Raw genomic sequence first — 27,629 nt, forward strand, 5'->3', positions numbered from 1 at the left:
ACACACTTTAGTTCCAAATTTCGCCGCGCGCAAGCATGTATGTTTGTATCTTAGTTTTCGCAAAACACTTACTTACGGAAACTTTGTACCCTTGTGAAATTTTTATATCCAATGCGAGTCCCGCGGGCCCAGTGTTATGATAATGTTTTTATTAAGAATATATGATATGAGACTTTTTTTCTACTTCAAAACTTATAAGCATCATTTTTGTGACTGTACTTAGCTAATAATAACTGTCAAAATGCTGTGGCCACTGATGATGATGATGACTTATCTATTTAAATAAGTTTAAATGCATGTAGGAAAATCACTATTTAGCCTCACTAGGCTCCACATGGTTTATCAGAGACCCGACTTTATAGAGAATCCATATAAAGAGACCCGTTTTCAATGGCGTTGAAAAGTTATGTTACAATTTTAAAACACAAGACTTACTTATAACACTTTAAAAACTCACGCGTTTTAAACACATAATATTTAATTATACGAACGGGTCTACCGACTCAGCTGAAAAAATTAAATAGCTGTAGACCCGTTCGTATAATTAAATAAGTACAATACTTACTTGTTTTTTTTTTGTGGGAAAGTCCGAAAGCCAGGATAAAATAGGCACTAAAAACGATTCGGAAAAAAAAAAGGCCAGGATTTCCTGGGAATTCTCAAGCAACTACGGCAAAATAGTGTTTGTTCAATTGCATGTTTGTTTTAAAGCTTCCTTTACCTTCAGAAGTGTGTAAACAACTTCCCATCTTTTATCGGCCGTCGATTCTAATTAAAAGATTGTAATGGTTTTGATACCTTGACGCTCGTCTTGGTGACCGCGCGCGCATTCACGCACGGCTCACTTCATTTCTCATAAATTCTCATGCACCAATCAGACTGAGCTATAGCTTGTCAAAGGACTGTCTCACTTCAAACATAGACAGAGAGAATCATACTATATTTTTTTGTCTTACACTAGTACTAGCACCCAAAAGAAAAGGATGAGTGTAGTTTTTTTTGTTCTTATTTACAGACTATTTGGTTTGATCAACTATATTTTCAAGGTCGTATCAAAATAAGATCGAAACCGTAACTAATTGTTATATCTGAATCGGGCTCCATATATTTTCTCGGCCAGGAAGTAACATTTTCTGTGAGCGGTAAATAAATATTGCTGGCCGTTGTATCATACAAAACATTATATTTCATTTTGTGCTTCTATACATCGAATGTTATATTTGTATTTGTATATTTACTTTACTAGGTATAACAATTTTCTACAGTCATATTAAAGTCTACCGTTTACCTGCTACTATCTAACCAGATAAATCTTAATTCTGTAATAATAAGGTTCTATTTGGAATAAAGTAACCATATTAATAATTTCACTAGCCTCGTCCGGAACTCCGAATTCTGCAAATATTTCCATTCCTTTTGTTTCTCAAAAATGAACCGTGTAATTGAATGAATAAAGTAGATTTTTCATGTATATTTGAAGAACAATTATGACGTTTTAGAAACTAATTCTAATTACCTTTTTTTGTAACCGTTAATAAAGTGCTTTGAAATGAAACGTTTTGTGGTTTCGTGTGTTCCGAAATTAATGGGTTTTTAATTTATAAAAACAGCGTCCAGTAGGAATTAGCCATGTTTTCTAGAACAGTAGGGTTTTTGATGATAATAATGTTGGGAAATGGGTAGAATTAAGGTTTTTACCCTTTTAACGCATTGCCTCGCCTATAGTGTGCGGCGCGTTATCGTGAAACCTTGTCAGCATGAAAGAACGTTTGACGTCTTTGGCGATGAAAGGGTTAAATAAAATTGATCTTCGAATTTAATCGAATTTGACACTTGCTGATTTGTGAGTGACTAAAAATACGTGAGTGAAACCGCTAAGTTATTAAAGTTTAAGAAAATTTATCTTACCTGCAAAATAATATTTTGGTATTAATTAATATGGATTTCCGCAAAGTAACGCCTGATTCTATGCATTGATCTTACCTGCTACTGGAGACAGCTTCCGCATCACACACCATCTTGATTTCCACTGAAACAAAATAAATATATCGATATATTATAAATGTAGCATATAACGTAACTGTTTGTAAGTTATTGAGGCCAATAAAAATGTTAAAACAACATAAATACGTGCTCAATCCGAACTCCAAAACGATCATACCGTAACAAACCGTTACAAAAATATCTCGATTAAAATATTCCCGACCTTTTTATTGGATCGCATAAATGTCGATACGATATCAATGAAATGTTTTAATGCTGTCATGTATGTTGTGTTGTCCGCTATGAAGCCAGGGTTTAATTAAAATATTACAGTGATATAGAATTTTCATGGAAGAGACTCTATTAATATCATTGACTTTGGTTTGAAATTCATTTAATTAATATTGTCTTCGGTTACCGCGATAGTTACTCATGAAATAAAATTATGAAAACGGATTATATCGCGTATATTGAATTTATAATACATCCCGACGTTTCGAACTTTTTTATGTGATATGAGGCGAAGGAGCCGAGGAATCGCCTGATGGTTAGCAATAAGGTACCTCCTATGGACACCCGCAACACCAGAGGTGTTGTAAAAGTGTTGCCGGCCTTAGATTAGTACGCTGTTTTCTTAAAGGTTTAGAGGTCGTAACAGTCCGGTACCGCGGGCGACAATTCATTCCACAGTTTATCAAAGAATAAATTGAACTGTGCTCAAGGTCACATGCTGTTCAATGATTTATTTATGCACATTAAAACTAGTAAGTTATTAAAGAACGTCTTAAACTTAAGGGGAAAATTTACAGGACGATCGTGAGACCTGTTGTAATGTATGGATCAGAATGCTGGGCGACGAAAGTGACGGATGAAAGAAGAGTGCACGCAGCGGAAATGAGAATGTTGAGATGGATGTGTGGAGTGACGAGGAAGGATCGGATTAAGAATGAGTATATTAGGGGAAGTTTGTAGCACCAGTAACGGAGAAGATAAGAAGTAGTAGGTTAGCGTGGTATGGGCATGTGATGAGGAGGGATGAATGCCATATAGGCAAAAGAATGTTAGGGATGAATGTTGATGGACGGAGAGCGTATGGTAGACCCAAAAAGCGATGGATGGATTGTGTAAAAGAGGATATGAGAAAGAAAGGAGTGAGTGCTGAGGTGACGAAAGATAGAGGAGAATGGAAGAGAAAAACATGTTGTGCCGACCCCACATAACTTGGGATAAGGGTAGGAAGAAGAGAAGTTATTAAAGAATGTGTTAGCCTTAGAACACGTCATATATATTGCCGTACGTGTTATTATTATGACACAGCAGTGTTATCTCTGTGGCACTGGCATTGGCTGCGATGCAATCCTTATTAGTTCCGGTTACGATAGCAACAATTATGTATGAGGTACTGTATTATTCATCAGTTATCCGTTGGGAGGTATCGACAAGCGAAAAGACCTTCACAAATATTTTTTAACTTTAAAGAATTGTATTACTTAGGAGGCAACAGCTAGAATTGAGGATGATGATGTAAATTTGAATAGAATCCACCATACATATTTACCCAGCCATAGTGCCATACTAGACGCACAGATTTGCCCCTTGGCAAAAATGCATGTGGCATGACAAGAAAACGGGGAGAGATAGGCAAACCGCAGCCAAATCTCTACATTAGTCTCGCCAAGCAAACTCGATGTGAAAGGTGTTATTTCCCATTTCAGCAGGCATAATGGTAATGGTACGATTGAAATTGCTCAATTTGAAAAGACACCACCGCACGGCTACATCATTTCAGATCGAACTATGTACCCTTTTCATAATGTTTTATTTTAGAATACTTCGAATATTAACTCTTCTTGAATTTTTATATCCTTGTCCTAATTCGCGTGAGCGCATACTGTGCTTTCCATCTGCATATCGAGGTAATACTGAATCGGAAGCTATATTTCCGACGTTTCGCTCGGCTGTACGGTGTACCGAAATACGGTGCCGTGATTCATTTGTTGTTTATTTATGTACCAACTAATTGGCAAGCGTTTTATAAATATTATCTTGCACAACGAAGCGAGGAAAACATTTAGGTACATGACACTATCATCCTATTCATATTATGAATAGGATGATCCGATGGGGAGGAAAGGTTCTTGAGTGGCGACAGCGAACCGGAAAACGCAGCAGGAAAAGACCCACAACAAGATGGTCCGACGATTTAGTTAAGGTCGCGGGGAGTCGATGGAAGAGAGCGGCGCAAGACCGGTCATTGTGGAGATCCCTGGGGGAGGCCTATGTCCAGCAGTGGACGTCTTTCGGCTGATATGATGATGATGATGATATTTGTTATGACAGAATTGGATGTTTCCATGTTTTGCATGTAAAACATTTCTGCCTGGCTTGAAAAATGTAGTGATTCTCTACCAAACAGCAACCCATATCTAATTTCTGATAATGAAAAGGCGTACACTTCCCAAGCCAGATAATCCTAGACATGGTAGTGTCACAGGGCGGAGGGCGGACACGCTATACATCAAAAATTACTTGCGTTTCTATGTGTGAACGGCACGTCTGTACACGCGTCATGCGTCATAGTGTGAGTAAGTTGCTTAAGTACTGAGCGGCCGGCAAACGGCCGTCAATCTGCTGTCGCGGGGCGAGGTAATTCGAGTCGGGGCGGGTCTGTGCGTGGCCGTTCTGTATGATTTAGATTTAGATTTAGATATTTATTCTCATAATATAAAATTACAATATAAATTATCTTAGACTAATCTACACGAATTTATATTATGATCGTCAGTACATACATGATAATACTATTACTTATTCTGTGGTAGTATTGAAGATGTTTATGGGGCTAACCATAATTATCTTTTAAGCTATAAAGAAGAATAATTTGTTCGTAATTTACTGTATCAGAGAAGGAGGGAATTGTAAGTGTGTAGGGGTCATAATCATAATAATGCGAGAAAGGTGGCCGCAATTTTCAAGCCAAGCTATATTTGGCAAAATGGGGGAGGTTTACACTATAAATTCCACGACACGAATTCCCAAGAAGCCCTGTATTCCCTGTAATCGGAACTCCACCCGGAAAACGTCCCGTCAAAGGACCGTGCACGTAACTGTGCCTTTGAAACCTTAGCTGTCATTAAGATCTTTGATGTCCACGGCGTCCACATTTGAGTAGCATTTTAAACCGTATTACAAAGAGGTAAGATCCACAAAGTTTAGTTATTGGCTGACCATGTGTAAACTATCGTCCACTTAGGTGATAAGTCGTAAACCTACAAAGACAATATCATTCATAAAACTCTACAAGCTTCAATTAGTTAATTTATATTTTATCCCTTTCTTACAAATACATAAGTGTAAATGTGTAATGCCAAAGATAGATATAACTCCGTAATAGATGGATACAGTCTAAGGAAAAAACGTGCCTCGAAAATCAAGAAAATTTGATTCTCGTTCAGAGGGCGCTACTAGTTTTGGCCTACAGTCGTATAGATGGCGTTGACGGTTTCGTTTGTTATTTAACAATTTTAACCCATATCAGTGAAAGAACATGGGTCAAAATCATCAAAATAATTAATGCAAATAAAAAAAATCATTTATCTATATTTAAATACATTTTATCGTATTTTTACAAATCTTCAATTTTAGTTTTAAAGTGTGTCGACAGATGGCAGTGAATTTACTGGGGTTACAAAATTTACTATGACAGTACCGCTCTAGTATAAGTTACTCTATGGTAATACTAACAGCAACACTTAAAGGTTCACGATTTATGAGTAAGTGTGGATAATGTTACAATTTATAAGTAATGTTCGTCCAAACTTACTTCAGTGACTGAAGTTCAGTTCAGTTCAGTCTTCAAAAATTATATATACCGCAGGCAAATTGTTAGAATCCGCAGTATATAAACGTTTTCACGTTTGTAAAATGACGTCGCCGCGCCGTTTGTAAAATTGCCGAAGGCAAATTGTAAAAGGTCGGCTGTTTGTAAAATACCTTTTATGACGTTAACAGCGCCGTTTGCAATTTGCCGTGGCATTTTGGTCGAATTAGTTCTTTAATTCGCCACGCGTGGCGCTGCTCATCAAAACTATGAAAAACGCTGGGGTGTCCATTGAATCTGGAGTTCGTCGGACTTATTAGGGGCGTAGGGGGCGGGGGAGGCTTTTGGATCTAGGGGGCTCCGGCGCTGCGGAAGAGCAGCCCATCCGCCCTCGCGTGACGAAGCACGGTCACTACACTTCAGCTTGCTGGTCGAAAAAATTGATATAACAGTAAACCATGGCCACCCCCAGACAACCATCATCATATTTACGTTGTCACTATTGAGCGCACTAGCAATTTGCCTTCGGCAATTTGGAAACGTGAAACGTTTGTAAAATGACAACGCCATTTGCAAAATGCCGAATCTTACAATTTGCCTGCGACATACCTTCCTCTAAGTCTAGTGTATGTTCCTGAGTTTGTCAATTATTTTGCATCCTTTTTACCCCAATTTTTTTTGTCAGCTCCACCTTTTATAAACGTCAAAATGAAGGGTTAAAACACCACACCCTTCTACATGGTATTTCCATTTACCTAATGACCTAATGAGTCACGAATTCGGTTCCTAGTACATATTATAGTTTCTAGCTAATCTAGATTTGTTATCATAACATTGTGACTAGTCGCTTCCTAATAATCGTAAGTTTATAGTTAGTAAGTGTCTTATCATGTTATAGTTTTGTAGGAGCTACCTTATCTATGTGCATTCGGTTGCATTACCTATAGCTGGGGAGACGGCGATGTTAAATGTGTAGTTACCCGAGCGTCGTAGCACCTATTGGAATCAAAAGATTAGATGATAAGAAGAAAAAAAGGTATAGTTTTCTTTACCCGACATTAAAATTAATTTTTAATCTGTCGACCACAAGTTCGACGCCCGATTTTAACATTAACCGTCAGATTAAGGCAATGCGTACATATAATCATCAGATTAAGTAATAGCACAATTATAGCATTTATTTGTATCTACAATCTGCTTAACGATTTGTTGAACCCCCCACCAACCAACGGCTCAACATAGACGGCTAAAAGTGGTAAAGCTAGACCTTTGGGCTAGCAACACATCACTCATATCTTAGTCAGATTAAAATAACTCGAGTAACTACAAAAATCCCCTCTTGGGCTCCCCGACAACTACGGTCTACCGTAAAACCACAGTCAAAGTACCTATTTAATTTTCTGACCATTTTGTACAGTTTTTCTGCTTCAAAATATTTAGATCAGTACGGTTTCACTCACTATTATTTTTAGTCGCTTTTGGCGACATGTTTCGGATTCGTCGGGATAGGGTATAATAATAGTGAGTGAAACCGTACTGATCTAAATATTTTGAAATATGTCTTACGATAGTTTAATTTCGGTTTTTCTGCTTAGCTGCGGGCTACTCCTATTGGCTATTTCTAAACGTTGGAAAACCAGTCACGTACCTCCTGCTACCGTATCACGCCACTAATCAATATAACTGTCAATTTCACGATAACTTGATAAGCTATCGTCACGCTGATAACGTCAACGAGTCCTATTTACGGCGTATCTTCAAATCCACTTATCGATAAGTAAGCTTGTTCTCTATGTGACGTTACGACTTATTTTAGGTACTTCTTCCTCGCGTTATCCCGGCATTTTTACACGGCGGCGGCTTGGGGTCCGCTTGACAACTTTACTAATCTCAAGAATTGGCGTAGGCACGTATTATAAGACATATCTCTTTGATTGCTCGTGTTATAAAATGGAGGTACCTCTTTAACTTTGCTCACCCATTACCATCAAGATGTTGTCTCCTTGACTTCCCCAATCCAAGTGGACGGGTCTGAACCACCGTCTCTTTAACTCCCGCTTAGTGTTGCCAGGTAAGTCATTAAACATTACCCATCACCCTAATATTAAATTCAGATATTTTAAGAATGTTGCCAAGTGAAATTCATATTTGTTTGCACTTTTTGATATAATTAGTACAAAATCATGACACGTTATTTCGAAAGCGACTGCCATCTGCCTTCCAACCCAGAGGGTAAAGTATTAGGCCTTTTTGGGATTAGTCCGGTTTCCTCCGATGTTTTCCTTCACAGAAAAGTGAATGGTAAATATCAAATGAGTACATAAGTTCCAAAAACTCATTGGTACGAGCCGGGGTTTGAACCCGCGACCTTCGGATTAAAAGTCGCACGCTCTTACCGCTAGGCCACCTGTGCTCTTATTTACTACTCTTATTTGGGGCATTTTCTATGAAAAGGGACCTTATTGTCGATGGCGCTTACGCCGCACATCGTCGCGCGGCATTGTATTTATATCGGAGCATCGTTTATAATGGCGTAAGCGCCATCGACTTTAAGGTTCCTTTTTATAGAAAATACCACATTTTAGGCACTGTGTTGCAAAACTTGCAAAGTTAGCATGATGATCAAAACAACAACAAGCTAGATTTTGTTCGTTTATCAACGCGCGTTACAGGAAATACGGGTGACAGAGATTTCTATATCTCCATTGATAACCTGCCTATTATGCCTTAGATTTTGTGTTTTAAGACTTAACCGAGGGACGAGGGTAGTCTGAATGTTCTATCTGTCTGATTTGTATATTTGCCAGTAAGTCAAGGAGCAAGCAGTCTGTCCGCTATCATCGTCAATCCATCATCATCAGTAACATCAATATCGATGGAGCCACATTAGGTAGGTAGGTACTCAAAAGTTGATTGATTGAGAAGTAGGAAAACCTAAAATATCAAATATATCTCCATATTTGAATTATAATCTATTCAATCCACAATCTGCATGATAAAATACATAGGTAGGTATATATGTACCGGCCAATAATATATCACCTCCATGTTTTTACGGTATAACTTTTTTTATATATATATGTGACTTCCATTCCAGCTCACTGCTTTAGGTAGTCTTTGTACGGGCGATGAGAAATTGGTATCATGTAATGTTTTTTCATAGAGGTTTTTTTTAAACTTAATTTTTTTATTAATATGTGTATTCACTATTCATCATATATTCATATAAAATGACTAGTAAAATATGTAATCTACAAACTAACCTATATTGTTTACTCTATACATGCTCATATACAAAAACACCCAAAGGTGATATATTGGCCGGTACTGTAGACACACGCTATGCGGGTAAGAAAGCAACCGTATTAAGAAAACCGCAAAAATTATTTGTGCCAAGATTGTGCAATAGGTGCAACACCACGAGCACCTATATTTCAGCGGCCAAGTCATGCGGTTGAATGCCACATAATAACACGTACCGTAGCTAAGTATGTAGTAAGTAAGTACAGGTAGCAACTCGCAAGAATGGCAGGAAACTTGGTGTTAACCACACGCAGAAGTATCAACACTAATGTATCATTAGAATATAATACTATGATACTTAAAGCAAGACAAAACTATATTGAACTTTAAATTCACAATGATAAGGTTGAGACTTGAGAGTCATGTGTAAAATGCAACTGTATGGTATCGTATTGTGCATGTTAGTGTTTAATTTCCAGTATCCATTGTACCATAGAGTAACTGATACTAGAACTAGAGCGTTACTGTCATAGTAAATTTTGTAACCCCAGTAAATTCACTGCCATCTGTCGACACACTTTAAAACTAAAAATGAAGATTTATAAAAATACGATAGAATATATTTAAATATAGATAAATGATTTTTTTTATTTGTATTAATTATTTTTATGATTTTGACCCATGTTCTTTCACTGATATGCGTTAAAATTGTTAAATAACAAACGAAACCGTCAACGCCATCTATACGACAGTAGGCCAAAACTAGTAGCGCCCTCTGAACGAGAATCAAATTTTCTTGATTTTCGAGGCACTTTTTTTCCTTAGACTGTATCCATCTATTACGGAGTTATATCTATCTTTGATTGTACTGGTTTTACTATACCTATAGTTTGATAATATCTGTTAGGTTAGGTTATGGCTTATTGCTTCCTAAATTTTAGTGTTATAAGAGAATAGAGACACAATCAGGATGGAAGTACATATAAATTAAATATTTTTCGTAAGTAAGTACATTAGGCGTTACAGCCTTTGCTTAATTGTGTGGTTTCCAAGCAAATAGTCCTACTTTGTCGCTCACCATAAGGACGCTATGCTATGACAGGTTATTCGTTTATAGATACAAGCATATCTCGTCCTTATGGTAAGCGACAGTGGGACTTTTGACTTGACTTCGATACAATTTAACCCTCCAGAGCAGACTAAAACTAATCCGCGATTTAAGGTCAATATGGCGAAGGCGAAGGCCATCTACAAGTTTAGTTTTGAATGATAGAATAGACTTACCTATATCGACCGGGATTATGGACGCAGATAACAATACAAAAGGTAATCACGGACCATATCGCGGTCGATATAAGTCATCTACAAGCTCTTTCGCCCACAGACATAGATATACCACAGATGACGCAAATGCATCTACTTCGTGTGTCCGAACCCCGACAGATCCTCGGGGTTGACTGTCGCTCTTGACAGTCTACGCGCGTCAGTTGTTGAAGCCGGACGTCAAAACTTAAAAAATGCCTCGTTGCGTTGATAATTAACTGGAACAGCCCAAAAATAGCGAGCACTAAAAGGCAAAAACATTTCCTATCACAGGTAGGTAATTTTAAAATTATATTATGCGTAAATTTTGTATGAAAAAGTCTTATTGCCTTTTTATGGAGGGAGCTAGGTAGGTATTTATAGTGGTATAAATCTAGAGAATTGACCTATGTAAGACGATTTTCTATGACGAAATGACAATAACGACAGCTACCTTCTAAAAAGTCAAACCTCTTGCCTGGTCACGTATGCTAGCGGTCACACCATACCGCACGTTTTACATTGATAGGTTAGTTCCAGTTAAGTAATATTATGTTATTATGTAACATACATTCTTAAGGTCCTAAGTTTCGTGAACGTGCGACTGAATCACGGCATATAACCCCTTAATGCGTACAAATAATCATCAGATTAAGTAATAGCACAATTATAGCATTTATTTGTATCTACAATCTGCTTAACGATTTGTTGAACCCCCCACCAACCAACGGCTCAACATAGACGGCTAAAAGTGGTAAAGGTAGACTCCAAGGGCTAGCAACACATCACTCATATCTTAGTCAGATTAAAATAACTCGAGTAACTACAAAAATCCCCTCTTGGGCTCCCCGACAACTACGGTCTACCGTAAAACCACAGCCAAAGTACCTATTTAATTTTCTGACCATTTTGTACAGTTTTTCTGCTTCAAAATATTTAGATCAGTACGGTTTCACTCACTATTATTTTTAGTCGTTTTTGGCGACATGTTTCGGATTCGTCGGGATAGGGTACTTATAATAAAAACCGCACTGATCTAAATATTTTGAAATATGTCTCACGATAGTTTAATTTCTATGACGAAATGACAATAACGACAGCTACCTTCTAAAGAGTCAAACCTCTTGCCTGGTCACGTATGCTAGCGGACACACCATACCGCACGTTTTACATTGATAGGTTAGTTCTAGTTAGGTAATATTATGTTATTATGTAACATACATTCTTAAGGTTACACGGCGACTTCTTGCAGCGATTCAGTCCTAAGTTTCGTGAACGTGCGACTGAATCACGGCATATAACCCCTTAATGTATTATCAGCGACAGCACCGCGATTTTTTTGCGACTGCATCGCATTGAATCAATTTAGATTTTAAGCAATTATGTAAAATATTAAAAATGAAATTTTATTATTATATATGAATTTAATCATTTTACTGTCGACGTTAAATTTAATGGTTCCTAATCTAGTTAAAATGAAAAATATGTATTTTTGACGTGTCATGTTGCATGCAATATATATAAAAATAAATGTTGAAATATTATTGCTTTAGTATTTAGTATTAAGTTTTAGTTAATAAGTACATTGCTATATACCCTAACAGGGTTCATGTGAACACTTTAGCTGTAAAATGCTCTTTGTAAGACCTTCTGTAAACACATGATTATAAATGCAATAAATGAATTATGAATTATGAATTACCGATCACTACAAAACGTCGTTGTGTGCAACCTCATGAAGGCCACATAGATAACATGTATAAAAGAAAATCACCTTCTTCCCGTCTCTAAACTTGACGGTGCCCTCGATGATGGAGGTGGCTGGACTGGTGTCCGCCATCTTGGGTTCTGACGTCACGTCACGCGCCGGCGCGCGCGCATGGCTATTCGCACATCACTGGCACTTCACTGGCACTAGGTCTGGAACAAGAAGAAAATTATCAGGTTAATACAAAATAACGAAGATAGAAGGAAATTAGCGGAAACGCATGGGAATTAGATATTCGATAGCCCCAAAATATGTATCATTCAGACTACGTACTTTTTGGACCGACTTCAGTCTGTGTGTTGTTAGGGTTCCGTACCCAAAGGGTAAAAACGGGACCCTATTACTAAGACTCCGTTGTCCGTCTGTCTGTCACCAGGCTGTATCTCATGAACCGTGATAGCTAGACAATTGAAATTTTTAAAGATGATGTCTTTCTGTTGCCGCTATGACAACAAATAAAAGTACGGAATCCTCGGTGGGCAAGTCCGATTCGCATTAGTCAGGTCGCATGTCGCATTAGCTCATTACGATGTCCTTGTTCCCTGCCCTACTTATTATTTTGCTCACAGGGGCAAAGTGTAAACAACATAAATATTCACGACGGCAAAATGTAAACGGCATGTTTACGATTTTGGTTGTATAAAAATTATAATTTACTGATAGAGAAAAATAAAGTGTCTACTGGAAATATAAAATGGGGTCGCAATGACACAAACACACACATCAATTCAATACACCAATTTCATGATCTCATTAAGGTCAGTGAAACATGAAGCCGAAGCGAACGATTCGTATAACGCTGAATCATGCCAAAATCGCCATATAACAATGCTGAAAGTTGCTAAAAAATGTATGAATAAAAGTTGCCAGTTGGCAATTTTGGAAGCTAGGTGGATTTAAACGTTGCTAAATTTAGCACATAAGTTGCTATGTTGGTAACACTGGCGATTTAAAAAGCAATCAGGCCAAACAATGCGATATTATAATATGATCACGTATTCATTACAGTGTATTCTGAATACAATGAATATGTTAACTGAGTATAAGAATCGTATTAATGTGACCTTTTCAGGCAAAAGGTGACCGTGTCGATGGTCGAGGATGATTTCGAACAGCATATATTTAAGGTAGTAGCGGCTTGTTAGATTATATAAGTTATCTTTTAGCACAAAACGCTACATAGGTATGTCGGAAAGACCATATTTTATTTGTCAATTTGACAGATTCAATGCTATACATACTAGGTATAACACCGCACGCGTATTGCTGTCCCGACGGTTAGACTGTTGTCACACTGCTCCGCACTTCGCAGCGACGTCCGGTGCTGCGGTTTTTAGTTTAGACGGTTGTCACACTGCTCAGCACTTCGCAGCGACGTCCAGTGCTGCGGTTTTTAGTTTAGACGGTTGTCACACTGCTCAGCACTTCGCAGCGACGTCCGGTGCTGCGGTTTTTAGTTTAGATGGTTGTCACACTGCTCCGCACTTCGCAGGTGATTTTTGTCATAAACGCGGTTCGTGGTGCACCGCAGCTCCGGACAAAGATACAAAGAAAAACCGTACGGTGGTGCGTCATCGCCGCACGCGAATTCGTCGCTTCGTACGCCGCAACGAAATGCGGCATCCACCTTAGGCCTTAGACGGATGTCACACTGACCACAGGACGTCGCTGCGAAGTGCGGAGCAGTGTGACAACCGTCTTAATGCCACTGTGCGAGCGAGAACAGGACATGGCAGGATAATGATCAAAATTATTTGTACTTTTTTTGTATGTAATAGGAAGCAAACGAGCAGACGAGCCGCCTGATGGGAAGCAGTCATCGCCGCCCATGGACATAAGCAACATCAGAGGAGCGTTCAGCGTTCTTATATTAATATTAAACTAATGATCTAATAAATGCCCAGCGTTTTAACAAAACAAAAGAAGGTTGTGTAAAGCTATCCGACCTTTACAGTACCTTATTCACAGTCTAAGTCCACAACTCTGTTTCTGTCAGTTAATTAAAAACTTGTAAAACTACCCGCGGCTAACAAGAACAAGACCTTGTTATCGAAGGTTGAGTTCAGTTAGTTCTAGTACATGAGCTTCATTAGGACGGTCGTGCTTCGAATACTTGTAAGTTTACGAGTAGATACTGTCCGACACGCTCCTTAGGTCAATACATTATATGTATCTATTTATTTTTATCTACAACTACGGCGAACTCAAAAAGAAGGGTTACTCTTAGCAGTCCATGGATAGTTTGTGTCATATATTATATTTATATGAATAGTACATGATAGTACTTAAGTCGTTTGTGGGTAGGCTTATATGTGACGTTTTCAACCAAAAGGTTCCACATTGTCGCTTGTCGATAAGGTTGATTTCAAATTAAAGCTATATGGCAATAGCGCCTTTGACAACCGACAATAAGTACCCTTTTGATTGAGAATTTGGCACATATAAGCCGTCATAGTTATTCTGAATTATTTACGAAACGGTTTCTAACGAGTCAGTCATTAAGACATGACAAAACCGCAGGTATTTATCAAAAGAGGATATGCGGAACCGCAGATGCCATGAATTCACCGTCACCGTCGTCTCATAGGCGGATATCTATCACATCATGACATCACACTGCCGCCGCATTTCCTTGCGCAGTACGAAGCGACGAATTTGCGTGCGGCGACGACGGTAGGGTGGTGCGGTTTGGTCCGTATTTTCGTCCAGAGCTGCGGTGAGCGACGAATCGCGTCCATGTACAAAAATCCGTACGATAAAGTGTAAAAATATGGGTGCACTAATCATACTTACAAATATGTCCCATAGCTCTTACGTCAGCGAATTAAGAACTATGGGACATATTTTTGAGTAATTTGTATGCATCCATATTTTTACACTTGACTATACTAGGGAGCTCGGTGTGGCATACCCTGTGGCTCGCACCGTATCTCCGTCCGAAAGCGCGAATCGTGCGATTCGCACCTTCGCACGGAGGGGCGGAGCCAATGTGTTATATCATGCGGGTTTTGGATACAATTTAAGATTCTACAGTACAAAGTTAAAAACAAAGTTAAAGAAGAAGGTAGATGCCCGTAAAATATTTTAATAAATTAATTCTTCGTTTTCCGTAACTTAAACTACTTCAAAAGCGAATCAAGCTTACACCCTCAGATATATTATAAGTACTAGTATGTCTACATTGTTCTTACTAAAACAACCCCGATGTAAACGCCGAAGTTAAAATTAAAAAAGTTACAAATTTCGATACTTCGATATGAAACGAAAACATGGGTGCGAGCGAAATCGACTTTTTATACTTGATTAAGTTCGGAATTCGAATTGATACTTGTACAGTCTAATGAGATATTTACAAGTAAATTAAATATTAGACTTGATTCAGGTTGTTTTTGTTTTATTTGCGAGGAAAATCTTTTATCTAACGCTGCGTCTTACGTAAGCGGACAATCGCGAACGCGAAGCGAAGCGGCGCCGCAAATATGGGTGCACTCATCATACTCAAAAATATGTCCCATAGCTCAGTGAATTAAGAACTATGGGACATATTTTTGAGTAAGTTGTATGCACCCATATTTTTACACTAGACTGTACAAAAAATAAAGATTACTTAAATAAAAAGAAATTAAACACGCACTCTGTTCTTTCATAAGTTTTTTTATAAGTACATAGATTTCGTAATCGAGAACTAACGAAAAAAAAGTAACTAAAAGTTCGTAGTTTTAACAATCATTTTCCTTTTTCGAAGGCAGTTGAAAAAGTAATAAACTACAATCTCTCACAAAAATCCATTTATATTTATTACCCAAAAGATGATTAAGTATTCCGAGCAAAAAATGGTAAAAGCCCATTTGGTCCACTAAAATAAACAGAATGGCCCCCAAATGGCCCCAAGGGCCCCATGTGGTCCAATGTTCAAGACTGACCCTCCGTATTGCTGCGCGCAAATTCATTGATATCAGTGATTGTAAATATGTATAGAATTTGTTATACAGGTTGTTTCATATTGAGCATTTTACATACATTAGCTATTTTATATTTTGAAGGTCAAATAGATGTAGTACTCAGGTTAAGTAATATTAATATTAAAATACAGAAATTGTAAGTTAAGATTTAGATAATAAAACGTTAACTTGTGTACCTATGTACATTACAGGGTGGCCAAATAATACAATACGTAATTATATGGGGCATTTTCTATGAAAAGGGCGCGGCATTGTATTTATATCGGAGGATCGTTTATAATAGCGTAAGCGCCATCGACAATAAGGTCCCTTTTTATAGGAAATACCATATGTGTACGTTATCAACATTTTTTAAAAATAATTTTCTTACACGTAAAATACTGTCATGAAAAACCCCAACGTTTCTTAAAATAGTCAAGAATATGCTAAATATTCATCTTTATCATATATATATCATCATCGTATATTTATCATCGTAATTTTGGGTTATCTACTGTGTATGTGTGTACTTACTTTATTTATTCACACAGTTCCTTCAGTTTTTGACACAAAAAACCGCAAACATATGTGTCAAGATCGTTACAAAGTTTGATTGGCTCCTATTGGGTAATATTCAAATAAAACCAATTTCGTATGCATAGAACGCGCTTGAAGGACGCTCAACTTGATCGTATTTTAAACAGATACCCAATTATGCCCTTTATAATCCCACTGCTGGGCTTAACTTTATGTGTTGTGTTTTTATACGACGATGGCACAGAATAAGTAATAGTATTATCGTACAGAACAGCCACGCACCGCCCCGCCCCGACTCGAGTTACTTCGCCCCGCGACAGCAGATTGACGGCCGTTTGCCGGCCGCTCAGTACTATTTTTAAGCAACTTACTCACACAATAACGCATGCCGCGTGTACAGACGTGCCGTTCACACATAGAAACGCAAGAGATTTTTGATGTATAGCTAGTCCGCCCTGTGACGACTGTGGCAAACAAGCTTGCGGCCCGGCTGATGTTAAGCATTAAGCAGCCATCGCAGCCTATGAGCGCTTGCAATTCTAGTGGAGTTACACGGGCGTTGCCGACCTTATTAGGGCCACTTGCACCATCCTACTAACTCGGTTAAAAAAGTTACCACGGTTACCAGTACAATTTGACACTGGGTTAACGGTTTAACCGGTCAACCCCGATGCAAGTTGCGCTTAGAAGCTTTGGGCGATTTTAGACGCGTTTTTTCTGCGCGTTTACGGTCGTTTCGGTGTTACGCGCTTATGCTAGCCACACACGTAACAATATACTTGCGCAAGTTTGGACTTGCACAAGTATACTGTTACGTGTGTTGGAAGATACTTGCGCAAATTCTGGACTTGTACAAGTTTTGGAGACTTGTGTGATTTTCGATTCCGAACTTGTGCCAGTTTTCGTTTGCGCAAGTTTACCGAAACGTGTGTGGCCGCGTTCGTACAAGTTTTAGCCGACGTGTCGGTACTACAATATTAAAGCATGTAGATGTAGAATAAATTTTTTAGTAAAGCAAAAATATATCTTTGAAAGAGCAATTCTTGTATATATCACTACATAGTATAAAACAAAGTCGCTTTCCGCTGTCTGTATGTCTGTCCCTATGTGTGCTTAGATCTTAAAAACTACACAACGGATTTTGATGCGTTTTTTTAAATAGATAGAGTGATTCAAGAAGAGGAAGGTTAAATGTATAATTTGTAAAGGTTTTGTGTAAATTAGTTGAACTACCCGTGCGAAGCCGGGGCGGGTCGCTAGTATATATATATACATACATATACATACATATATATATATATATATATATATTTCGGGTATCTCGGAAACGGCTCTAACGTTTTCGATGAAACTTGCTATATATATGGGGGTTTTCGGGACGAAAAATTGATCTAGTTAGGTCTTATCTCTGGGAAAACGCCAATTTTTGAGTTTTTAGCAAAACTCGGTCTCCCAGATATTAACAGGTTACGTCTCGTAAAGCCCGTCACGGACGGAGTGATAATGTAGCGACAGATACCGACAGCTATCAGCGTACTAGCCAAGTACACGTACGCACGTTCGGCTATCGTTTTTCCCGCCAAAATGAGTGAGACAATTGAGAAGCATGGAACTCGAGAGATTTTGGAAGAATTTATAAATATTTATAGAAATGAGCCATGTCTTTGGCTAATAACAAGTTAGTTGGCTAATAATATCACAATAGGGATAAGAAAACTCATCATCAAAAAATCATCATCATCATCATCATGTCAGCCGATAGACGTCCACTGCTGGACATAGGCCTCCCCCAAGGCTCGCCACTCCGACCGACGCTCACTTCGACAGAAATGATGTTTGCACAAGTATACTGGAGCCGTCTGTAGTCACTTCGAAATAACCCGTGTTTGCGCAAGTCTAAACTTGCGCAAGTATATTGTTACGTGTGTGGCTAGCATTACATCTTGTCTATACACGCCTACACGCACTTCCAAAAACGCTTAAGTAAAATTTTAACTTTAATTTACAATTTCAAGGTTATTAATTCGGTAGCAAATTTTTGACACGGGCGTTATGACAAAAATAATGTAAACAGATAACTAAAATGAAACATCCTGACTATCCTGAGTATAATAAATTTATTTGCGATGAAATGTAACACATTTTATGAAATTCATTCTCGCCCCAACGAAGGGTAATTTATCAAGATCGCAGCAACTATTAATATTATTGATTGAAATGCTTTGTATTCGTATGGATTATATTAATTGTTTGATTAAAATATTTTTAATATGTAATGCTTTGTGTAAAACTCATATGAAAGTTTAATACAAAAGTATAAATGTAAGTAGGTACCTACATTATATCTGGCAATATACCTACCTAAATACCAAAAAATATGTAATAGTATAGGCAAGTGATTTTTTTAATAGGTTAGAGCATTATGATAAAGCTATCAAAGACCCCAAAATCTCAAGATATCTAACTCTTAAAATTGTAGAATGAACTCTAGTACCCATTATGTCGAAATAACTACCTTCTTAAAATAATTTTAAGTTATAAAAGTTAGGTAGGTGTATAACATTTTGCTGGGACGTGAGTTAGCCGCGACCACGACCAGTGAAACCTGTGTCGAAACGTCGGTAAGTAAAGTAAAGTAAAGTAAGGTAAAGGTAACAAAATAAATTCGCGATAGACCCGATTGTAAATGTGATTTAATATAGGTAGGTGTTGTTTTATTTAATTGTAAAGTCAAATAAATACACATCATACTTATTTACAATATTATAAGAACAGCTTTCACTGAACCGAACTAATATTTTGCTTATATCCCTAAATCATGTCTCGGTATCGACACAAATGAAATTTTACACTTTCGAACCCATAATTTGCCTTCCCAATATCTAAAGAATATCATATTTCAAAAAGGAACATCTGCTCCAAATTTCCAATACTGTCTTTCTGACAATACTATTTTTTCGATACACTGTTAATTTTGCACCCACTTCGATGTTCAACAAAGATTTCTTATGCACTCTACTTAGAAGTAAAGGTCGTAAGCGACATGAATTTATAGCGACAATATGCCTTTTTGACTTCGCACTGTCTTCTTGCATCTGTCCAGGTTTAAACTTATCTACAACCTGTTTTGAGTCTTATAGCTATGTTCTAAAGTTCATTTTTGAACGTCTTTTGAACACTACGTCTCCGTCCAGGTTTAAACAGATCTGCAGTCAATTCTGTGTTTTATTCAGTTGGGTTTAAGTCTATTTTTGTATGTTAGTGCTTCTGGTATTGGACAGATGGCCAGGGTTGTCGCTTCAGTAGATATGTTATCATTGTTATTGCCGATATGGGTGTTAGTTGATTATGTCTTGTAAGGGATAGTTTTTTTGTATACAGTTGCAATTGGTGTTATTAAAGTTTTGTCGTGTTGTGTTTAACTGCATGCAATGAACAGTATTCTGTTTCAGAAAGGTGCAACGATCTATTTTAATTGAAGTATATTGGTAAATAATAAACACCGATTTAATGCATGTGTTTTTATGATGACTAAGATCCATTTGTCATTTAACAAACAGGTAACTCTTTAGGCGTTTCGGTTTCTTTCACTGTTATTTTTGGGTTAATAGTTAAGATATAAGGCAACCGTCGGATGGATAGATGAGGACAGTAAACCAGGGATCGGATACCGGTACTTTTTGTATGGGAACGAAAACGGTTTTTTTTCGTTCTCTGTTAATTATTTCATTTCTAATTGGGCAATTTAATAATATGAAGTCGTTACCTAAAAACACAACCGAGTCCTACATTTTGAGTATAAAATAATTCGAAATATACGGTTATTTCGAAGTCTTTGCGAAAAACCGGTTCCGATCCCTGCAGCAAACTATTCGACATATTTTGGGGCATTCCACTTAAAGTTCAATTTTGTCAGCGACGTGACACGGTGTGTGTGACAGCTACCTTAACCAACTGTAAAAATCTGTAGAATAAACCTGCCGCTGACCTTAAAGCAAGTTATCAAATAGTGTCACGTAGGGGTCACAAAGCCGGTTTCACCGAAATAGAAAAAACCGAAAAAACCGGGTTTACAGTCAATTGCAAAACCGGATTTTGTTGTTTCACAAAAACCGAAAAACCGGTTTTCTAAAATACCCGACTTGTGACCCCTAGTGTCACGAACCCCACACTTTGCAGCAGCAGACGTTTCTAGCCTGATATGGTTATCACGACAGCTTTATACAGTCGCGGGATATGACAACCCTAGCAAGCACGGCCATATTGGGCATTTTACTTTAGTTACCTGTCCCAGAGGTGCTCGAGATGGCTTTAACTAACCCAGGGCAGATTGATGGCTTCATATACCGTCCTCGTTGAAGCGAATAGGTACTAGTAAATGATATTAAGAGTTTCACATATAACAGCCGTTCTCATTGAAGCGACTAGGTACTAGTACATGTTATGAAGAGTTTCACATATGTCATATAACAGTTTTGAATTATTCACGGTTAGTTTCACTAGACTTATATTAAACGGGATATGGACCGCGTAGTGACACTGTGAATGTGCTTGGACAGACCAACGAGTGTGAACGCGACCAGACCAACCAAGTGTGAATGCGACCGGTGGTAACGTTGAAAGCGAACGCAGCCGACGCGCACGAATGAGGGTAGACCGAGCGCGGTTTACACAACTTTGACACCCACCCGCTATCGTCAGTTACCCGTGAACAAGATGCATGTAACTGCGCTGAAATATCGGGAGCTCGAAAACAATAGAAAAGGTAATCACCCGGTCAATATAAGTAGTGTTTCACATATCTTAACTTAATTCAAAATCCTTAATCGCAAACGTGTAACCACGTTTAGTAAGAGTCTGACTGCGCTAACTAGGATCATTTTTAGGGTTCCGTACTCACCTCAAAAGGAAAAAACGAAACCCTTATAGGATCACTCAAAATGATGCCAGTTAATACGACTGAATTAAGACGAAAGTGGACGACCGCTCGCTCCGAAACCGCCTTTTCGTACATACCATTTTCCCTACTGGATATTTACATTATAGAAAATATTAAGACACAATTTGATGTATATTAACTATTAACCACATAATGAGAGGAGATGAAAGCCTTGAAAAGCTGATCATTGTTGGAAACACGGAGGGCAAACGAGGCCGGGGACGGTCTTCAACTAGTTGGAGCGATCAAGTAAAAGGGGCCCCATCCTCAACCAACTTTTGTTCGGTCGTCAGAGACGCGATAGACAGGCACCGATGGAGGCAGATCACAAGAACCAGGTATGGAGCATCCACATCCACTGATGACCACGATTCTCAGTCATGAGGGAGCGACCACAGAGAGAACTATTAACCACAGCTATATATACCCCTTCGTTTGATTTTATTCGATTTTTTAATTATTATATAGGTAAGTTAGTTTTTAATTATTATTATTAAAAAAGGAGTGTACAGGTTTTTAAAGGGTCGGCAACGCGCGCGTAATATCTCCGGTGTTGCAGGCGTCCATAGGCTACGGTAACTGCTTACCATCAGGCGGGCCGTATGCTTGATTGCCACCGACGTGGTATAAAAAAAGGAGCATTTACAAAATAGTATGTAATTTGTTTTTCGCTCATAACTTATAATAATCAAAAAACCGAAAAAAGTCTCATATCATCATTCGCTTGCCCTTGTCCCATTCACTTGGGGTCAGCGCAGCATGTCTTTTTCTTCCATACATCTCTGTCACCCGTCATCTCATCATTCACTTGCGTTAGTTTCATATCATCTTTCACACAGTCCATCCACCTTTTCCTCGGTTTTCCTCTCCTCGTACTTCCCTCCACATTCATTCTTAATACCTTTCTCGTCACATGACTTTCATCCCTCCGCATCACATGCCCGTACCATGCTAGGCGATTTGCCCTTACTTTTTCTGTTATGGGTGCAACTTTCAGGCTTCCTCTTATATACTCATTCCTTATCCTATCCATTCTCGTCACGCCACACCACGAAAAAAGTCTCATAACAATAAAAAAATCGCAATACAATCTAGTTTTCAACAACACAGTTTTTTAACAAAAGTATTTTTTTGCAAATGAATCATATAAAAGATTAACATTTTCCTTCGCAATTATGGTAATTAAACACAAGACAAAGCCGCCAAAACCCACACAAGCGCACAGCGAAGCCTTTTGTTAAATAAACCATGTGTTTGATTTACAGAAATCTGACACCATTGACGGAATATGTAAATTTCGCGCCAAATTAATGCTCAAGGGGTATAATTTTGAGGTGGTACAAAAACTCTAAGCCGGAGCAAAAAACAACATCCGTTTGGTTCGGGCTTAGTCGATTATTTCATGCTTTGGTAGATCCAATATGGAGTTAAAAGGAAATTAAAGGCTAAAATAATTAACTGTCATGGATACAGAAAGAGAAGTATCGATTTTATAAAACTAAAAATAAAAAAAAGGACAAGTGCGGGTCGGACTCGCCCACCGAGGGTTTCGTACTTTTTGTATTTGTTGTTATAGCGGCAACAGTAATACATCATCTGTGAAAATTTCAACTGTCCACCTATCATGGTTCATGAGATACAGCCTGGTGACAGACAGATAGATAGACGGACGGACAGACAGACGTACAGTGGAGTCTAAGTTTTTACCCTTTGGGACCCGGAACCCTAAAAACTGACACTTTTTTTTATATCTATATTAAAGGAAAAATAAGAAATTTATCGCTTAGGGTAAGATTCGATTTTGAGACTTTTTAGAACACCGATCCAATAGCTCTTAACGAACTGAGCTACCGAAGCTTACCAGAAGCATGCGAATCTTTCCAATACTTTGTTCATTTGTCCTAACCTAGAAAAAACATTACATTTTTGTAATCCCTAAAGCGTGAATTATACACAGACGGCGTAAGGTGTTGCGCGGCGCAGGCGTGGCGCAGGCATGATGCCGATTCAAAACGTTTTCATACAAAATGTAGGAAAGCGACGTGTCGTGAATTATACTCGCCTGCACCTCGCCTTCGTACATATTGTATGAAAACGTTTTGAAGCCTGCGCCGTGCCTGCGCCGTGCCTGCGCCGTGCCTGCGCCGCGTCTTCACCTTACCCCGTCTGTGTATAATTCACGCATAAAGGTGATTGCCCTTCGTTACTCATAGTTTTGTTATTGCCAACCGACCCGCGATTCTAATTCTCAGTCAAATAATACTAACTTAAATTTTAATCCTTTCACGACCCAAATTCAATCATACGACCCCTAACAAATAACTAACTAACTCATCCGATTAAACCAATTGAAAGATAAACATCAATCGTATATCAATTTGCACAGCCAATTCGCTTATATCCGGCCGGGTAACCCTTAGTCAAAAACGGGTCCAGTCCGGTCAGTGAGTTTGTTTAAAGTAGACTATTTTCAACATTACACGTTAGAAGGCCAGTTAGAAGGCAGTAGAGCAAATATCAGGTGGACTTTTTTAGTGTATTTTCCCCATTCCTTTTTGTGTAATATATTATATGTTTATCCTATTAATTTTGTATGTATTTATATCCTTTATCTTTCTGGTACCTTGTTGTACATTTTGCTACATTTGTCACCCTCTTTTCACTTTCTCCTCTCATCTACTCAAAGGTTAACTGGAAGAGATCCCTCATAGGGATAAGTTCGCCTTTGTACATCTTATTATTTGTACCATGTAATTTTTAATGTGTATATTTGTACAATAAAGAGTTTACTACTACTACTACTTTTTGACTTGGGCTGGTGAAGTGGAAAACGTTCACTTGTCTTGTACGTTTCTGCTATTATATTTAAGTGTGATTAAGGTATTAAAGCCGTAAAAGGATGCAGTATTATGCGGCTGCGGTATTATTTCATCAATCTTAAGTACATACTCCTCCTCCTCCGCCTTTTGTACTATAAGGTTTTTTTCTTTTGTGCAACAAAGATTAAATAAATAAATACTAACTACTATGTGTAGGTAGTTTACAACAATCCAATACCTCTTCTTTCCGCTTTCTTCTTCTTTGGTTGTACCTATTGGTACGTATTTATTTAATTGTATATGTACCTATGTGTAATCTTCTTATTCCTGTAATTTATTCGTGCACTACCTGTTTTTTAGTTTTCTGTTCTTTATATTCTGCTACCCTAAGGTTGTCTGGAAGAGATCGCTTACTCGCTATACTTACCTTTATTTACATTGTAAATCTGTGATTGATTTTTTCTTTTGTGGTGCAATAATTTACTTTACTTTATTTTACCTCTACACTGTAGAATCCTAAATATTTAAGTATATTTTAATCCACATTGATGGCAAACAAATATATAAGAAAACATATGAATGTAATGTCTTTTTGAAGAATTCCACAGGATTTCCCGAAAATTACATCGACTCCAACAAGTAAAAGGATTACCTCACATGCGCCGATCGAGTTTACGACGTCCGGGCGAAGGCGCCCGGATAAAGCCGGGTAACCCAAACCGCTGAGGTTTAATTGTGCCATCGAAGCCGAGTGGCTTTGCGTAACGGATCTGGTTATCCAGTTAAATTGGACCGGGTTTTGTTTTGGTAATTATGGGATTAATCTGTAATATATTAAGTACTAGCGAAGACCGTGACTTCGTCTGCATAAAATTCATTATTGGCCTGTCCTTAGACGATTCGTTGTCCGAGTGAATAAAATTAAAGACTTCATAAGGTAGCTGTACGGAAACCAATACAGGAATAGCAAGGGCCCACGCCATATTCCACATGTCCAAATTTTGACCCCTTTTGATTCCCTTGTTTCAAATTTTAAAAAAATATTCTAAAATAGCCCTCAAGGATTCATTTACAAAACATTTACAGTGACCTCATATAGTGACATGAACATTTGAACAGTACAGTCGAAGGCAAAAATATCGATCCAGACAAATGGCTAAAAATATGTGCACATGACTTTATTGCCTAAGGTGTAAGAGCGTACACATATTTTTGAAACAATGTATATATATTTATGCCCTTGACTGTACATAGCAACATTTATAAATACAACAACCATTGCTTGGGTAAACATTATAATGTAATTAATTTTAAAATGCGATATTATAGAATGTACGCACGTACCTGACATGTAACTTGGTGTTATTAATAAATTATTTGTATTTGTATTTGTAATGTAATTATCTTACAATAAATAATTATATAATTACTACTATATAATAGAGATGTATAGTCTGTATAGTTAATCATCCATTAAAGGAGGTAAGCACAAATTTATTATGGAATAATCTTCATGATGAAAACTAGACTAATGTTCCTTCTGGTTCTTTCCCGGGACTCCAACTATATACATACCAGTCTAAATCGCTTTAACAGCGAAGAGGTAAAGGTAACAGACAGACAGTCACTTTCGCATTAATATTAGTAGGTATAATATGACAAGATACGGAAAGTTGTCGTTTATGTTGCTCGGTAAAATGTCAGTCACGTTGTGACAATTATGTGAAGTGACGTGTATTTTATCATGGAAGATAAATGAGAAACGCTTTGATCACAGGTGTTTCGGATATGTACCTTTCCTTATGTCCTTACTAAGACTTCGAAAATGGATATTGATTTGAGATATTTGTGTCTAAGAAAACCTAGAAATATGTAATGTATATTTAGTTCTAACTTCTGTCATATGTATGACTATTCTTTAACCGTCTGGATTATGGTGTTTCACTGTAAGTATACAATGTGTGATTCTTCTGAATTAATGGACCTGGGTATGTCCTTAAACTACGTCCAAAAGAGAGGTATGGGCACTGTGAATGACATCTCGCTTTGTGTGGTAGGGCACAGGACAGCGGATGTCATTCCAGATCTAGAGCAGAGCCCAACTGGGGAAGTACCTCCACCTTACAGAAAACCGCAGCCAAATAACACTAGACCCTACTAATAGTGTTGTGTTCCTGCCGGTGAGTAAGGTTGCCAGAGCTCGAGGGAGAGGAGTGTTAGGGTCGGCAACGCGCATGTAACTCCTCTGGAGTTGCAGGCGTACATAGGCTACGGAGACTGCTTAACATCAGGCGGGCCGTATGCTTGTTTGCCACCGACGTAGTATAAAAAAAAAAGTTTGCCCATATGTAGGCGTTTTATAAAATAAATATTGAAAAAACCAGATTTTTTCAAATCTGGACATTCTTGGGCTCATTCTACTCAGAATCGACAGCATTCTATATCCCACCATTAAAAAAAGATGTCCAAAAATTTCCATTCCATTACGTCACGTTTTAGTGTGAACAATTTTTTCACTTGTATGTGCGTGACGTAGTAAAAAGTAAAATCATCAAAATTTTATATGCTACTGATTCTGAGTTGAAAGAACCAAATGAACACGATCTGTGAGAATCAGTTTTTCAATATTTATTTTAGAAAACGCAACGAGTAGAACCTTTTTCTACTGACGGAAATTCAGCAAATTTGAAAAATGTAGGCGCGAAGGTGTTGAATTTCGCGATTTTTTCTACTGAAAAGAGGGTTTGCCAGAGTATAAACCAGAACTTTCATGATCAAATGGCGTAATCACACACTGGGTCGTTCACCGATTCGGTCACCGAATGCAAAAATATGAGGTTGCCAGGCAACCGACAGTGTTTACATGCAGCGGATGACTCAGTGTAATTGCGCCATAGATTTCGATGAAAGACTGACCGAAAACATTGACGTTATGGCTTTTAGCTAAAGAATTTCAGACACTATTGTGTCAAATATTCCTGTACAATTTACAGTTTAAAACCAGACACCATGCGTAATCACACACTGGGGTCGTTCACCGATTCGGTCACCGAATGCAAAATATGAGGTTGCCAGGCAACCGACAGTGTTTACATGCAGCGGATGACTCAGTGTAATTGCGCCATAGTAGCCAATTTCGATGAAGACTGACCGAAAACATTGACGCTATAGCTTTTAGCTACAGAATTTCATACACTATTTCGCCAAATTATGAATCCCGTACAATATTTCAGTTTAAAACCAGACACCATGACAATATAATGTAATAAAGGCAAAA

At 38.0% G+C, this 27,629-nt stretch overlaps 1 protein-coding gene across 1 annotated transcript in view; it reads right to left on the minus strand.

Annotated features, from left to right (window-relative positions):
• LOC134746522 (uncharacterized) overlaps nt 1-27,629 on the minus strand; it is a 228,875-nt gene that overhangs the window by 184,815 nt on the left and 16,431 nt on the right. The window contains exons 2-3 of the mRNA XM_063680936.1: nt 12,123-12,268; nt 1,984-2,029 (exon numbers count right to left, since the gene is read on the minus strand). Of these exons, the coding sequence (XP_063537006.1) occupies nt 1,984-2,029; nt 12,123-12,188 (112 nt within the window). The 5' untranslated portion in view covers nt 12,189-12,268. The remainder of the gene's footprint in view (nt 1-1,983; nt 2,030-12,122; nt 12,269-27,629) is intronic.

The sequence above is a fragment of the Cydia strobilella genome, chromosome 13 (assembly GCF_947568885.1).
Source record: "Cydia strobilella chromosome 13, ilCydStro3.1, whole genome shotgun sequence".
NCBI classification, from domain to species: Eukaryota; Metazoa; Arthropoda; class Insecta; order Lepidoptera; family Tortricidae; genus Cydia; species Cydia strobilella.